Source organism: Equus caballus, chromosome 7, assembly GCF_041296265.1.
Source record: "Equus caballus isolate H_3958 breed thoroughbred chromosome 7, TB-T2T, whole genome shotgun sequence".
NCBI lineage: Eukaryota > Metazoa > Chordata > Mammalia > Perissodactyla > Equidae > Equus > Equus caballus.
The window spans coordinates 98,745,026-98,762,655 of NC_091690.1; the positions used below are offsets into that span (position 1 = coordinate 98,745,026).

General features: G+C 52.1%; 1 protein-coding gene across 6 annotated transcripts in view; it reads right to left on the bottom strand.

Moving 5' to 3' along the window:
- Window positions 1-17,630, bottom strand: part of MPPED2 (metallophosphoesterase domain containing 2) — a 170,265-nt gene that overhangs the window by 6,620 nt on the left and 146,015 nt on the right. For all 6 annotated transcript variants that reach the window (XM_023646209.2, XM_001918269.5, XM_014741846.3 and 3 more), the window contains one exon: window positions 361-476. In XM_023646209.2, coding sequence (XP_023501977.1) covers window positions 361-476 — 116 coding nt within the window. The remainder of the gene's footprint in view (window positions 1-360; window positions 477-17,630) is intronic.

Below are 17,630 nucleotides of genomic sequence, written 5' to 3' on the forward strand. Positions count from 1 at the left end.
TCGAAAGCCCCGGGCCTGGGGGGGTCCACGCGTTCCTCCCATTCCCCACCCCCACCCCACGCCCAAGTGAACACCGTTCTTAATATAAATTATCAAGCTCAAAAGACTGGGGCGCTCCACACTCATTTGATTTTCCCTGACTTAACTAAATCAAAAAATTTAATTTCAAGAACACCTGTAAGCCCAGCAGAACTGCTGAGTTTAATTATCATACTGGTTTCTTTAAAGACATTGACTTCTCTTTTTGTATTCGCTTTTTTTTTGGAGGGAAATGATGATGTCCCTGAAGCATTACTCATTATCTCATTAAGCTTCGGAGGAAAGGGTTCTCTGTGACCTAGGACCCCTCTGCTCACTTACCTAGCGGAGGCCCGTGCGTCATGAGGATGTCGACGCCCTCGGGGATGAGGTTCCACTTGTCCAGCAGAGACTGCCCTCTGGGGAGGTTGAAGCCCCATCCATTGAACCACGGGGTCCTTCAGGGGAGACAAGGCACACGGGGTCAGGCCCGCAGAGCCACACGTCCGCTCTGCAATATCTCTCTCGCGCGCGTTCCCCCCCAGTTTGCGATGCTCTCTCTTCCCTTTGTGACAGTTGGCCCTGGCAGCAGGATGCTTTTTTATTGACTGCTTCAAAACCAAAGCGTCTGAAAGCAAGCGTGCAGCCTGCAAACTGTTCAGCTAGAAAGGGGCAGGAGAGCCTGGACGGCGGAGGCCTCCCCAGCAGAGCTCTGTCAAATCCTAACAATGCTTTCTCTTCCCCCAAATCGCAGTGCTTCCTAAGATGCCCAGCCCAGATCCAGGCCATCTCCACCCTTCCTGCAGTGCCTCAGGGCTAAGAAACCCCTCAGCCTCCTTCCTTCCCTCTGTCACCGGGGAACCGCTTGCCCAGGGGGAGTCTCACTCAAGTCCTTGGAGAGAAGGACGAGGGCTCCACAGGCAGAAACCTCTGCCCTTGGGGATGCTCTGAGACCCTGGACTGAGAAGGCCGCAAAAATCCAGGGGCTCCGAGAGAGGTGGAGGAGCACAGGGAACAGAGAGCAAATGCGGGCTTCTCCTCCCGTCACCAAAGGGACGACCAGGGGATGGCCCTGGTCACTCTGGAGCCTACTCTCCTGACACTGAACCTGAGCATTCCTCTCTCACTGCAGCTTCTACTCCAGGAAGGGGTTCTGAGCTCCGTGCAGCATGTAGAAGGAATGGGGTCTTCGTCCAAGCAACAATTAGAGCGTTTCTAATTGGAGCTGAAAATGTCCCTACTATTTATGATAAGGGGAGAACGATCAATTTTTCTCTGCAAATACCACAGGGTAAGTCATATCAGAACAAAGCAGTTCCCAGAGCCGTCCTACTCCCAAACATCTAGATACAACCATTATTTTTTTGCGACTGACTCTCTTCTGTTCTGTAGAAAAATTCCAATTTGCTGGGCACACAGGTCAAGGACAAGGTGGTCAACTCCCCCTTGAACTGCAGCTGCCCCTCCCCGAGCCCGCTGACCAAGGTCGCTGACGGGCGCAGCTAACGAGCGGGTGCGCTGTCACTTACAGCCCAGCTCTCAAGTCTCTGGCCTCAGGAACAGCGACCCCATGTTCCCTTGGGGGTGGACACGTACGTCGAGGCCAGAGGTGAGAGGATGTCCACTGAAAACCCCATGAAAAATCCACCTTACAGGTGAGAACCTCAGGTCCCACTGAGGTGGCTGAGAGAGAACGTTCCAGAGATAAGAGACGGCGTGGCCCCAGCTAGAAAAAGACACAAATGAAAGTACTGACTGGATCCCAACCACCTTCCAGGTCCCTGAGCCAGCCTCTGGGGCTTCCTTAGCGACACCAACCATCGTCAAAGCGATCAGGCAGTGAGTGCTCAGTCGGCATCGAGGACCATCCTACACTTTATTTGTATCAACACAACAAACACACGAGGTGGGGACTGCTGCCAACCCCATTTTACAGAGGAGGAAACTGAGGCACAGAGAGGTCAAGTAAACACCACCAACAACCTGGATATGACTCGAGCAGTCTGGTTCACACACCGATGCTCCCGACCACCACGCAGCCCCTCTTCTCTGAGACAGGCTTCCTGAGTTGTCTGACCACCTGCTCTGGCTGAGCCTCTCCTGTTCTCTTTCAAGTCTGAGTGTCTCGTTGCCTGAAGCCAAATGAGCTCTGAACAGGGTAACGTATCAGCTGCATGGTTCTGAAATCCAGCAACAAGAGGGTGGGGTGGACCCCAGGGGTTTGGCCGGCCTGGCTCCTCCCCCTTCTGAATTTCCTCTGGAGAGCCTCTCCCTCCCCACTCGGTGCACAGGGCTCTGCAAAGGCGACTCCTCCTGTTCTAGTATCTCCCTGAACAGGGACTGGTCCAGGGATGTGCGTGCGACCCAAGCAATGCTCAGGATTTTGCTGGTGCTCTCCAAAAAGACGTCATGGATCCCTCTCTGGGATCCTGGGTTTGGAGGACTCTGTAAGCGTCGAGTGCCTGGGAGCTGTCCCAGCCACCGTGCAGACAGCCGGTGCCTGGGAACCAAACCAGCACAAAGAAAGCTGAGCAGAGAAATGGAGGGCCCTGATGACCTTGTTGGACACCTGGATCCAGCTCTGCCTGAAGCCAAACGCACTTTTCTTTCCAAGTATATAAGCCAATAAAATCCTTTTCTTTTTATTAGCTTGAGTTAGACCCTGTTTCTGCAACTGAGTCAAAATTATTTAGTGTGAAAATGACCTCTGTATTTATGATAGGCAATAATGTGTCCCCTCCCCCAAAGATGTCCATGTCCTAATCCTGGAACATATATTATCTTATGTGGCAAAGGGGAACCAAGGATGCACAGAGCTCAGGAGGTAAGCAGCTGACCTTAAAACAGGGAGATTATCCTGGATTATCCAGGTGGGCCCAACATAATCACATGGGTCCCCAGGAGGGGAGGGGGGGCAGAAGAGGAGATGGCCGTGATGCCATGTGGGAAGGACTCAATCTGCTGTAGCCGGCTTTGAAAGTGAAGGAAGAGGAGCACGAGCCAAGGAATGCGGGCTGCCTTGAGCAGCTGGAAAAGGGAAGGAGAGAAAGTGAAATCTCTCATGGACCCTCCAGAAAGGAATGCGGCCCTGCCAACACCTGGATCTTAGCCGGGTGAGACCAAGTTGGGCTTCTGACCAACACGTTGTAAGGTAATAAAGATGTGTTGTTTTAAGCCACTAAATTTGTGGTGTTCGGTTACAGCAGCAATAGAAATTAATTCAGCAGCTAAGACGTCTGTGCTGGCTATAATACTCAGGGCCTGTGAGTGGCCTGGGCCTTGCTTGGTACACGGCACCCATGCCATCGACACAGCCCTTCCACGGCCACACAGCTGGCTTCTCAGCAGCCTGTGGGGGGCACCAGGCATGGCAGGCCTGGGAAAACGCCAGGCAGACTCCCGCAGACTCCTTCGTCCCTCCCCCTCATTCCTGCCCACTCCAGGACTCCCTGCCTTCAGGTTCTTAGACATTTTCATTCGAGTCTAAAATAGGGCTTTCCTAGTCTGGGATGCCTGTCCTGCCCCCTCATTTTACAATGACTATTTTTCCAAGACTTGTCTTAAAAGTAAAAAGAAAAAAAAAAAATTGGCTCAGAACCCATGAAAAGTCAGTGAGCTTTCTGGCGTGAGGGAGAGAAAAATAAGCAAAAACATCTGTTTTCCTAGATTTTGAAAACAAGCTTCTGGGCCTATGGTTTCTGTCTGAACATCGAATAAAGGACGGTTTGAGAGTCGGAGCACACCCAGGGAGCCGGGACAATGAGGGGTCTGACTGCACTGCCAGAGTCTGTCCGGGCCGTCGTCTCCCAAGGCCCAGGACATCCCAGGGGCTTCCAGAGTCAAAGCCACAGGACTTAATTCTTTCAGCCTGTCCAGTTCCCCTCACAGAGTTTTCTCTGGGAACCCACAGTCCTATTCCCCCAGGAAATGCTCAGTTTTATAAGTGCTCTGCGAAAGATTAAGACAGGCCCATGGTCTACAGGCACCACAAATTTAATTTGGTTAATGTTAAGCTTGTGACGAAATCCAGAAGTTTGCAAGCTATGGGTAAACTTTAAAAATGTTTGGTTTCTTATTTTGACTCAAACCTGCATGTGTATGAGAGCAAGAGAGAGGTTGAGTTATAGGAAAAGGGACCTTTGTCAAGTCCTTGATAAGCTTTACATAGGGTTCTACACAGACTATAACACTTAATTCCTCAAGACAGTCTTGCGTTAGATACCATCAGCTCTATTTTCAGATAAAAAGCCTGAAGTCAGCGCTATGGACCAGCTTGTTCATGCTCCCAGGACTGGTAAGTGGTGGAACCAAGATCTGAACCCAGATCGGCCGGCTTCAAAGCCTGTGTTCTTCCTCTGCATGACGCTGAACTAAAGCCTCTGGCCCAGTTTTGGTTTTGGCTTTCATACACCTAAGTGGAAACCAGGGCTACAGTCTCTCAGGCTGTGCACTGCACAGCTTCAGAGGGGGCTGCGGCATTGCGTAATCAAGCTGGCCCTTGGTAAAAACGGAGAGTGACCTCGACAATGCTGTTAGGGCTTTTCTGGGATGCTTTCTGCCCCTCTCGATCCTCCAGGTAAATCCTTTTCCATGAGACAGTGGCCAGGCAAGGGGAAAGGCAGCCCACTGATGGGTTCCAGAATCATCCCAGCATGTGTAATAAATGGGGCACAGGGAAGTGGGGAGACCCGTGTGCTAACTCACCCTGGCATCAACTCACTGACTCACACGGACCTTAGATAAGAGAAGGACCCTCAGTGGGGCAGTTTCTTCACCCGATAAACGAATGAGGGGATGGACTCCATCACTGGATTTCCAGATTGCTTTTGGGGTCACAGAAATCTCACGCAGAGGCTCCATGCCCAAAGCAGGAGCACGCAGGGGCGCTCTCACCCGGGGACGGGGAGGAGGGCTCGGAACCAGCTTGCTCGCTCAGCTGCTCCTCCTTTCTGACCCACGCTTCTGAGCACAGCTGGCAAAATCTGGCCCTTGATGATGTCTCTGTGATCTGGAAATCCTAGCATTCTGCAATTCCGCACAGACTATCAATGTGCTGAGTAAATGCTGTGAATTGCTCTCGATGAATTACCTAAATGGCCTGTAAGGGACCCGGTCCAGCGTGGGAGAGGGAAGTGCACAGAGCAGAGACCGAGCATGTCAGCATCAATGAATAACGCTTTATCCAGTTGAGTTTCAGCCCGAAACACAAAACCCCAGCACTGAGCCCATCAGGGGTTCCCTGGAAAATTTGTGTTCAGCCAACCCCCAGCGCCCACAATGGGTTCTGTTCTGTAGCCGTGGGGGGTGAGGGGAAGAAGGAAGGCAGGATCCAGGGAAACAATGTCTGCTGCCGCCACCAAGGACTTAATAATTAGCTGTGACCAACAAACACCACATGGGAACCAACTTGGCAGAAACTGTTCCGCAAAGCACCCTATCACACACAGTGGGCTGGTTGGGGCCGTGACCCACCCCTCATCAGGGGAGTAGAGACCCAGGAAGGTGGGGGGACTTGAGCCGCCTGGAGCCACAGCTGGGTGGAAGCGGGGCTGCTTTCAAGAGCCTGCCCGTGGTCTCGGGATGACAGGCCCTCGGCCTCTCTGGGCAGAAGGTCCAGGGGCAGGCGCTCTGGGAGCCAACACAGGCAGGATGTGTTCCAGACAGTTGGTGCAAACAGGTTGTCTCCGTGGAAGCAGGCTGAGACGGAATGGCTGCAAAGGTCACCTGTGTTTGCAGCACACGGCACCGGGCACAGGCAGAAGGGAGCTGCCGGCCGTGAATTGAGGGCTGGGCAGGGCAAGGCTGTGCTCCTGCCGACCACAGCGGGGGCTGGGCATGCCCCAGGGAGGCGGGATCTGAAAAGCGAAGTTGGCACTTGTTCTCTTCCGGTGGCTCCTCAGGTCCATGGCCTGGCGCTGGTCAGGGTCCACACTCTCCTGGGACACACGGTCCCGGGCAGGCCGCACGGTGAAGACTCAGGATTCTTATGGATGGTCTTCTGGGCACCTCCTGCGAAGAGGAAGGCTGGGAAGCAAGTGGGCTCCCCCGGGATTCCGCACGGGCGCTGAGAAGGGGCTGGGCGAAGGGCTCAGAGCCGGGGTGGCCACTAGGCCACTCAGAGCAGTGAGACCCTGGGGCTGTGTGTGTAAATGCTGGCCGGTCTTGTTCTGGAGGCAGTCTTGCGCCAGCATGGGTGAGAGAGTCAAACAGACCCATGTTGGTTCCAGCCCCAGGTCTGCTACTCACTCACAAGCTTCTCTGACCCTCAGTTTCCTCATCTCTCAAGCAGCAACAGAGTATCTGCCTGTGTGGATACAGCGCGATCATTGATGTAAAACTTCGGCAGAGTACTGGTACAGTGGTAACGTGTAGCTTTTTCTTTTTTTTGAGGAAGATCAGCCCTGAGCTAACATCTGTGCCCATCTTCCTCTACTTTATATGTGGGATGCCTGCCACAGCATGGCTTGCCAAGCGGTGCCATGTCCGCTCCTGGGATCCAAACCGGCGAACCCCGGGCTGCCAAAGTGGAATGTGCGCACTTAAGCACTGCACCACCACGCAGGCCCCAACGTGTAGCTTTTAAATGATATATCTTAGCATATACACATGTATATATCATAGACGCTCCTGCTCCAGACCCTGGAAAAGTCTCCAGAGAACAGGCAGCATCAAGAGATGGCTAGGTGGAGCCTGACGTCCTCGGCTGATCACTGATCAAACGGCACCTCCCCCACTCACTCCTGAGTGGAAGTTTTTCAGGAAGGACTGTGTGTGCCAACTCCGGGAAGGAGGGACACAGGGCCTCACGGGAGTCAGGGCCACTCAGCAGCCAGCACAGGTGCTTGGACTCAGACAGGCTCTTTACTGGAAGGAGGTCAACGGAGGAGGGTACTTTGGGTCCTGGGAATATTGATAATACAGGGCTCAGAGAGGCTCACGGGAGGGATGGACAAGCTGCTAATCAACGCCATCCCACCCGCGGGTACCTTCATTAAACAAAACTCAGAAACTGGGCCCCTTCCACAGGCGCTGTCTCTTCTCAGTGGTGATGCATCAGAAGGGCACCCTTGCTCCCAGCCGCCAAGGCCCTCACCTCTCCGCCCACGTCACCCTGGGTCCACGAGGAGCTAACTTACCCACGGCTGGGGAAAGCCACCCACCCTTCACAGCGTGTCCCTGTGCCATGAAGCTGCCACGATGCCTGCTTCTCAGCTCCCGATAGCTCGGCCCTCCCCTTACCGCACCAGCTCCCCTGCAGCAGCCTTGTCATCCTCAGCACCCAGACGGAAGGCAGACACCTGCCCGCTCCCCTCCTCACCTCTCCGCCTCTTCTTAGCTCTGGAGTTTGCTGAAGATGCCTTCTGCCCCAGGACCCTCCCCCGGTCAGCCTGGAAGTCACTCCTGCGCACAATTAAAAGACGTCTTGCGTTAGCCCACGGAGGAACATCACAGCTCGGGCAGCGAAGTGACACTCACACCAACTGACCTCATGAGGAGAGGGAGGGACAGTTTAACTTCAGGGCAGCATGTGCCTGGTGCAGCCGTGGGGGAGCCGCCCGGCGAGCCAGCCCCGCTGCCCGGAAGGGCGAGCCGGCTGCTCGGCGCAGCTGCCCAAGCCCGACTCTCACCGTGACTCTGGTCTGGGTCTCCTGTGACGAGGTCCTCGGGGTGAAGAGAGACCCTGTTCCGATGAAGGGCACGTCTGGGTGAATCATGTGGTCTGGGTGCAGTGGACAGGACACGAACCAGTCAGACCGAGGTGGTCACCCGAGGCCAGGAGCTGTGAACGGGGCTGCGTGCGAGGGCAGCAGACCCTGCCGTCTGTACAAACTCACCAACCGCGGCCCTTTTTGCCACTACTTAGGAAGGAGCGTCAGAACGAAGCCTCTCCTACCCATTTTCCTTTCCCCTGATAGAAAGGATGTGGTGGAAGCGGAGTCTGCTTTACGGACTGAGGGAAAAAATCACTACGCCCTGTTTTTGAGCTTTATGTGCCCTGTATTATTACAAATAAGTGTCTGCCTGGCCCTCCCAAGCACACCTGCCTTTAATCTCAACAACTTCACAGCAGGAGGAGGGCGAGCTCCACCCCGTTCCCTTCCCGTGGGGGCTGTGAGGGGGATGATGCCCATCCATCACGCGGGCAGCATGACGGGCGGAGGAAAGACCGTGGCGGGACTTCTGCCTTGTAAGGCAGGTGACGCACCTTTGGGACATGCCCTGGTGCTCCCGAAGCCGCCCTTTGTAAATTTGTGGCCGAGGAAATCAGAGGACTGGGTAGCAGGGAGCCCTGACCAGAGTACGAGGCCTGCACTGATGTGAACCCCAGCAGGGAGAACTCCTCAGGGAGGGGCACCACAGCACCTCGTCCGGGGGGACAGGAACAGGAGGCCCAGTGGGCAGAGAGAAGCAGAAAAGAAAAGCAGCGTCCATCCTTTTGTCCTTGGCGGTATTTTTTATTGTGGTAAACGATCTCGTTGTTAGCGCAGTTGAGTGGATTCCGACTACTAGCGCCCCGTGCACAGCACAGGAACCCTGCCCGGTCCCTCTGCTCCATCCTCTTGCCTCCCGGAGCTTTATCAGACAACGCTCCGCTGCTATTCATATGGTTTTTGTGGCCGATTTTTCCAAAGTTGGGCCAGGTCCTTCTTCCTAGTCTGTCTTAGTCTGGAAGCTCTGCTGAAACCTGTCCACCATGAGTGGGAAACCATACACAACATGAAATTTACCATTTTAGCCATTTCTAAAGGGTATAATTCAGTGGCATTAAGTACAGTCACAATGTCGTGCAAACATCACCACTTTCCAGCCCCAGAACTTGTTCATCAGCCCAAACAGAAGCTCTGCACCCACTAAACAACAGCTCCCACCCCCCGCCCCCCGTCACCACCATTCTACCGTCTATTTCTATGGCCGTGACTGCTCCAGGCGACTCGCTAAGTGGACTCACGCCGTACGCGTCGTTTTCGGGCTGGCTTATTTCATTTAGCATAATGTATTCAAGGTTCATGCGTACTGTACATGTGTCAGAAATCCATTCCTTTTTATGGCTGAATAACAGTCCATCGTATGGGTGTACAGCACTCATCTTTTCATCAAGGTTTCTGAAAGTCTAGGATGTGCCAAGAACTAAGCCTGGCCACAGGGAGACGTGGATGATAAGTCTGAGCACAGTTACTGGCTTGAGAGCCCCGTGCGGACAGGCTCGGTGTGTACTTCTGGGCATTTACTCATTCAACAGACGACCTGGATGCCTGTTATGAGCCAGGTTCTGGCAAGGCAGGTGCTGGGAAAGCAAGCCTGAACACAGTTTCCAGGGTGAACCCACAGCTCACCATTTCATAGGGAAAACTTAAACTCTGGCCTCTAACTAACCTAATTCTGAGGAACTTGGGGAACATCAGGATGATCTGAGAATTAATCCAGCAATTCCAGGGGAAGCCCGACCCTCAGGCCAGGAGGTGAGCTGGGGTGTTCCTGGCAGGACTTTTAGGGGGAGGTGTCCTTCTATTTCCTCCTGCATGCTCCTTAATAGGGCTCTGCAGCTAAAACCAGGCACGCAAAACACAAAACCACATCCTCCCAGAGATGGAGCCTGCGACAGCCGCGTGCGTCACACGCCTGGCTGGCTCGAGCACAGGACCAACAGAACAGGGTGGGGGTGGGGCAGGAAGGGTGCCAAGTTGTCAGGCAGCCCCACAGAGCACCTGCATGGCCCTCGCCCCCTCCTGCCCTGCAGACATGGCACAGAAACTCAGCACTGGAGAGTGTCTTTCCAACTCGGATTTCCCAAAGGTGCAGGAAAAAGGGGGAAAGTGGGCGCAGAATCAGCTAGATTTTGTTTTGTTACATAGTGAACTCTTAAGAATTGATGTTAGACAGGGATGGACCGACGAAATCTCCACCCCCAAAGAGAGGATAATCCAATATTTTATTATGTTTAGTTTGGAATGCGTCCGTGTGAGTGTCCTATTGCACATTTACATTGCTAATGTTGGTTTCCTTTTATACTATTTCATGTTCTAGGGCATGAGAGGGACAGAACTGGGGGGACGGGGCTGGTCAAAGAGGTGCCACCCGAAAAATTGACCCAAAGTGGACAAGAAAATACCCCGCAGCCATTCGCGAAACATAGCAAGGAAGAGTGGGAGCTCGATGACCTCAGGCTCGTTCACCACTGTGTCCGCAGTGCCTGGCACAGAGCAGACGCTTAAGTATTTGTCAACTGAGTCAAGAATGAGTCTGTAACTTCATGAGAAAATGTGTATTCCCTGATGGTCAGTGGAAGGCAAAGTATTAGTTTGCAGATCAGTATGAATTCAAGCAGGTAAAACATGCTGAGGAAAAAGAGACAGACCAAGACGCTGAGTGGTTATCTCGGGGGGTGGGGGGGAAGAAGATTGGGGATGATTTTTTTCCTTCTTTCTATTTGTCTATTATTTTCTACTTTTTCTATACTGCCTGTATATCATTTGGGAAGAAAAAGTTCTCCAGTGTAAACACCTCCATACAGCCACATGCCAGCTGAGGGCGGATGGAGAGAGGCGGGAATCCGGGATCTGCTGACACTGCTGTGTGCCTGTAGGGCAGCTCCTGCCAGGGGCTGCAGACCCCGGTTCTGCGGCACTTGGGCTCAGGAAGCTGATGGAGCGCTTGCCTTCTCTCTCTCCTCTCCCATCACCATTCGTGCGGATGGAAAGGCGTCTTCAGCAGCAGGAGTCTTTAATCAGTGGAGGAACACGACATTCACTGTGCCTTCCACACGCGTTCGCTGAGGCATCTGCTGTGTGCCGGGCACGAGCGCCGTGGTGGCGGCTCAGCTTCCGTTTCATGGGATAATTTCAGTTTGTGTAGATAATGTTATCTAACTGCGGAGTACTCTCCTTATTACAGATCATTCTCATGTTTATTCGTTCATAATACCCTGAGTAGGGGGCAAGGTACTAATTTTAGAGAAAACGCTGTACAGAAATAGGAATTTTAATAACTTCCCCAAAGTCCCACAGCTGAGGGGGCATGGACCCAACTTCCTAGTACACAGGGTTAATACTCAGGTTTGGGTTCAAATTCCCACTGCTCTCCATTTAGCAATGGGACCTTGGGCGAGTCCATCTTCTGATCTCAGTTTTCTCATCTATAAATTGCAGATAACGACACCAACCACCCAGGTTTGCTGTGAGGACCAAAGGGGAGCAGGAGAGCGTCTGCCTTGTATTAAGAAGTTATTAAGAATTAGACGTCACTCTTGTCATCGCCATCATGGATGTTAATATCATTTTAAATATCAACATCACCAACCCATTGGTTTTTGTTCCCTAATTTATCTTCTTTGCATCCCCACAAAGTGCACTTCTCTCCGTTTCTCAGATTTAGAAGGTAGATACAAAGAACAGAGCAGATCTCTCTTGAAGCAATGAGCAATGGCTTAAGATCCAGGTGGACCAGCTTCGGAAACAGGAAGGCCTGACTCGGAGTCAGAAGACCCAACGCCCACTGACATGCTACATAACCTGGGCAAGTAAGCTCTCAGCTCTCCTGCTCCCTTAGCTGTGCAGCCGGGACGGCAACGCCCTTGAAGCTCAAAGGCTGCCAACCAGATGCCCGTCTGAGTGAGTGGAAACCAAAGGGAAGCGCCCTCTGACCAAGTGTCTTCTCATCCCCATGTCACCGGCCTGCTGGTGCTGTTTGAAAAGCTCAGAGGAACTGGAATAAGTGAGGAGTAGGTCAGATCTAAGTTAAAGTGTTGGTCCCCGTTTATCTACCATTTTGGCTCTACACGGCTAGTTTCTGTCCAGACCGATTTACTAAAGAGAGAAAACTGAGACTTCACACTGGCAGTGCACACAATCCAAGGAAGGAGGGAACACTTAAGCTGCCCCTTCCACGCAGAGGCTGGAGCGAGCACAGATCCTGGGGTCTCCCTCACTGTGGGCCAGCCAACCACATGTTAGCGACTGGGATCCAGGGCAAGGCCCACCAGCCCGCCCGCCGTCTGCCTGGGACAACGAGACGGTCACAGGCAAACTGTTCTCTCCTCTCTCTCTGCCCACTAAAAGTGCTCTGGGCTCTGAAGGCTCAACCCACATATTCCCCAAGAAGCCGCCCCCATCCCCTGAGCACGCCATTTAACTGTCACTTGTGGCATTTCCCACACTCTGCACTGTCACTGGATTCTATGTGTTTTTACTTATTTCCCACCTCATCCCAACAAGCATGTGAGTCAAACCTGTGTTATGGGAATGTCTGTTTCCCCCAGCTGACTGTGAGCCACGTCCTATTTATACTGGGGTCCCCAAGATCTAGCACAGTGCCTGATACATAACAGATGTCAAGAAAACATTCTTAACAATGAAAACAGCGGGAGAGTCTAGAGTGAGTGCCCCGGGGAGCGATCCAGGTGGTGCGTGAGCCTAGGGGTTAGAGCGGCCCAGACAGGCCAAGGTGTGGGTTTTTACACAGCAAAGCCACTTAAAACATTGGACTGTGTGCCTCACAGGCCTGTGCTGCCAAATAGGAATCACTGCGTGGTCTGGAGCACCCGACACCTGGCTGCCTGCGCTGAGACGCATCATCAACCTGGAACACACACCGTATTTTGGACACTTCCTACAAAAAAAGAACGTAAAAATATCTTCATTTTTATATTGATTACATGTTTGAATGATAGTGTTTTGGACGTATTGGGTTAAATAAAATATATTATTAAAATGAATTTTAAGTTTTTTCACCTTTTAATGAGGCACACTTAAAATCACAATGCGGTTCACGTTACACTCAGATGGACGACACTGTCGCAGGCAGACAAGTGTTTGGCCCGTATTCAGAAATCCCTCTGTAGGGATTCTGTCCTAATGAAATAATCCACAAGTAAGTAAAAATGCCACCCACAAAGTTGTTCACTCCAGTGTTATTTATAAGAGCAACATATTGGAAACAAGTATCTCCTGAACTCTGCATAAAAATAAGAATGGTTAAGAAAATCACCATTATTGGAATATCCAATCAAATGTGCATCATGCAAGTACTACTTATCAAGACTAGGCAGCAACACACAAAATCCTTAAGACACAACATTGCCTGAAAGAGTCGGCTCACAGCGCACAGAGTCTGAGCGGGGGCATTCTCTCCTCCACTCATTACACTCCTGCTGAAAGACTATACACAGCAGGGTCTGTATTACAGGGAGATCAGAACTGGAAATGAAAAGAGATGGAGAGACAGCCAGCTGTGTGTGCAAATGGAAATCTACGCCAGGTGAGAGGGCCATCTGACGGAGGTCACACCTAAGCTTTTCTGGGATGAGCAATGACTGGGAAAAACGTGACAAAAACCAAGAAAGTTATTCTTTTGGTCAGGGGCCATATGGGCTTTTCCTTGGATTCCCAAGCTTTCTTGGAATTTTACTGTAAAAAGCAGAGTGGAGGCCAGCAGCTGACTCCAGGGCTCACGGCGAGCCTCTGGCACTGAGCAGGTGTGCGCTGTCGGCTCAGAGAGCACTGGGCGTTTTAACAGCCGACTCTGGAGTGAGGCCTGTGTCTGGACCAGCGCTAACAGCTCCTGCTGCACCTCTCAGTCTTGGTGTGCCCATCAGTCAAACGGGGATAATCACAGCAGCCACTCCATCGGGACATTGTGGAGAAAATTAAATGAAATAATCCACGCAAAGTTCTTGGCGGGGTTCTTTGCACTTAATAAGCCTTAAATAAATGTTGACTTTATTATTACGATTGTAAAGATTAGAGGAACAGTATTATATATAATTGATCAGGAAGACACAGCAGAGGGGGGAACCCCCCTGCTCCCAACACCACATTCTAGATGTGCTGGTTCACCTGCTTCTGTTTCTAGATCTATCACAGCCATTGAACTTACTCAACCAAGGTTTCTTCTTCGTTTTTATTGCCTTGAAGAATGATGAAATAATAAACGTGCTGAAATTATAAGTGTTCTGTATAACATGATAGTGAAGGAATTTAACCAGAGAAGTATTTAGGTCTGCTGTCTCTCACTCAGCAGCATAATTCCTATAAAAGCCAGACTCTGCTCTCTTCCACTTCCACTGCCCCCCCCCCCGCCCCCCCCACCCCCAGCAGGTTACGCATTTGGTTCCAATCTACTCAGTGAGAATATTAAGCACAATTTATCAATCTCCAGGTGACCTTTCATTAGTCAAAAGCAAAAGCAGGTCAATTGTTTTGTTGTTTCTTAAAGAGCTGCTGATGAATTCAAGAAATTTTGAGAAAGAAACATTTCATTTTTCTGATACTCAGTCCTGTTCTTTCTCTAATAGGAGACTAAGCAAGTTTGCCTGAAAACAGACTCTTTGTTCTATAAATAGAACATTATTCAAGGTTTTTTAGAGGTGTCTGCTAAAAATAAAGAGGCTTACAGTTTACTTCTTTATAGCTTTCAAAACAAAACAAAACGGCCCGAGCTCAACTAAACGTGTTATATTTCTATTTTCAAAGGTATCTTTGTGTGAGCCAGAAATGAAATTCCCCAGAAATTAGATTTTCTCTGTTTAGACAAGGTGTGCCTACGTACTGACACCATCACTGGGTTTTTTTGACACTGGAGTGTTTTATTTTGTTTTTTCAAACACATGCCCCAGAATGAACTGGATTTTCTCCTCCCCTCCTGCAAAGCACTCACACAGCCCCGCTTGGCAAACCGCTGACGCTGAGGAAGGCAACAACCATTTTGATGCAGAAGTGCTGGCTGTTTGCTCACAAATTAACAGCATTACTTTGAAGCTGAATTCACTGGTCCCCGAATTGTGACCTGTCTGTTTCAAACCGTTCCTGATTGGCACCCGTCAAGTATCGTGGCATAGAAACAGTGCCAGGTTCCCAGGGAAGTCCCCGGAGCCAGGCGGATTCATGTGACGACTAACACACGACGACAACGACGGCACCAAAGCGCCACACCGCCCAGAACAACAGGAACTTGGAAACAGGCCTGGTTTTCAGCTCGGGACGCCGGGGACCCATTGCTCTCTGCCTCAGTGGGATGGAGGCCCCCGGCCTCCAGGTCAGTGGTGGTTCTGGGGCCACGGGCGGAGACTGCGAGTTGGACAGGAGTGAAGGAGGGCTCCTGTGTGACTCGGCAGGGCCGTGTTTCCCCTCCCGTGTCCAACCGTCGACCTGCTGAGACCAGATCACAACGGCTCCACAGTCACATGAGTCTGAGAGGCGCTACTCCATCCCCCCCACACTGGGGGGTTGGTGACCACCACCACTGACGTCAAGGCCCTGAGCAGCCCCCAGAAGAGAAGTGTTTCAGCTGATACAGCTGAACAGGCTCCCAACGCGAGGTCCCCAGGCACCTGCCACTTTCCTCTGCAAAACCCGCTGGCCACAGCTCACGCGGGGCGGGCACTGTTCTGAGTACTTTCCACACACGAAATCATTTAACGCCCACACCTCCCTCTGAGGTGGAGGATGAGATGAACCTTGATTTATGGGTGTGGAAACTAAGGCAGAGAGCAATGAGAGGTTTGCAAAGTTACACGGAGACCCGTGTTTACTCATGAACCCTGCAAACCCATCCCTGGAAAGTCCTGCAGGAAGCTGTTCTGCGGTCCAGCAGGAGGCCCAGGCCCGGAGGGCCCTGCCCTGCCTCGCGGTAGTCCCACTCCCGCGTCCCAGCCCGGGTCTGCAGTAGCTGGATCTGGATATTTGCTAGGGTTACAAGTCTCCCTCTCTCGCAGCAGACAAAGACAAGGTCTAAGGCGGGTCTTCACTCAGACACCTGAGGACAGAGCCCTCCGCTCGCAGAGGGCCCAGCTCACACCGTCCCAGTGCACCCATCTCCTCCAGCACTCTAACAGGTTATGGCAAACGCAGCACCTTAAAACAATGTGGATTTATTCTCCTGCAGTTCTGGAAGCCAGAAGTCCGAATCCGTCTCCTGTGATGGGAGTCAAGGTATCGGCAGGGCCGAGCTCTTTCGGAAACTCTAGGGGGAATCCATCTCTTCGCCTTCTCCAGCTTCTGGTGGCCGCCCACATCCCTTGGCTGCTGGCCCTTCATCCCTCTGCGTCTTCTCTCAGCTCGACCTCCTGCCCCTTTCTCCTTAGGACCCTGTGATTACACTGGGCCCACAGGGAAGATCCAGGATAACCTCCCCACCTCAAGGGCCTCAGTATAATCACACCTGCAAAATCAGTTCTGCTGTGGAAGGTGACCCCAGAGGCTCTGATGAGGGGTTGTGACGAGGACATCTCTGGGGGCCATTATTCTGCTGACCACAGCGGTGCTGCGCTGATGGAGGCCTGAAGAGTAAATCGGGGGCCTGAAGTCAGCAGGGATGGGAGGGGGGAGATGGAGATTCCCGGGGGCCCCCAGCTCCACCGCCGGGGAGGGGAAGAGACAAGGTCCTGAGGCTTTTCCCTGCCCCGTCAGCCCCCTTGATCATTGCCAGCTCAGCGACAGGGCCCTGGCCAGGGGAGACGAACGCAGAAGGCAGGGCTGTATTCTCGAACGGGTGTGTGCTCGTCCCCGGGGGCATGTCCTACGCTGGGAACACCCGAATCCACAGATCATCCTGATTTATCACTCCTGAGCAACAATTTTCCTTAAAGATGTTGAGATTTTTTTTAAAACTGAAAGCAGGATTTTCGTAAAATCACATGCCCAGGTATATTTCTCGTTCTGCTTAAAAACAACACTTTCTAAGTCTTCCTGTTGTCAGGGTGTATGGAGATTACAAAATCCACCTGTAACGCTGACAGCGACATGTAAATAAATAAAGCCTGAGAGACGCGAGGTCCAGGCCGGGCCCACAGGCAGTGTTCAGTGAGCGTTAGAATTCGATTGGGTTGTCGTTTCTCCACCACGACCAGAACAATTACAGGGTCACATGCCAGGTGCTTTCCATACACCAGCCCCTGTCAGCCTCCCAACCACCCTGTGAGGTGGAGCCGGTGTTCCTCCGTTTACAGGTGATGGAGCGAGGGCTACAGCGTTCAGCCACTGGATCAGGGTCATGCATCAGACTGTCAAAGTCGGAACCCAGACTGTTGGCCTCCAGAGCCCCAGCTTCAGCATCTCCACTTCTCCTTCGGGGCTGCTGCCTGGGCCTCTGTGGGCCAGCGACACGTCACACCACAGGTTAGTCAGCTGGCAGAACTTCAGGGCGAGTTTCAAGGGGCTCTTGTTGAAAGGCTTTCTGAGCTTCCAATTCTGCAAAGAACACTTTTCTGCTTACTTCCTGGTTGGTGATGGCGTTTCAGAGAGTGAGGGAACCAGAACCTGCGTCCCCCACTTGCCTGCAGCCACCTCCCTCTCTGTCTGACGACACACCGTCTCCTGTGTGGACTGGCCACCGCCTGTAGCCAACCCTTTACCTTCTTCTCAAAGCCTTTTAAGGAACAGAATCAAAAGTGGCACTGTGTGGCTTTTTCAACAATTGGAAATTTCTGGGAGTCAGATTTTTGCTGGTCTCTCCCTAAAACAGAAAACTCTGAACCAGCAGAACAGTGACATCCAATGACAATGACTCTGCATCTGGAAGAAAACCTAATGTTACACACGAACTTTGTGGCGCTTCTGAGGATTCTGGCTCAGTGCGCCACACAGAAAGACAGGACACACGTGCTGAAACCTCATGAG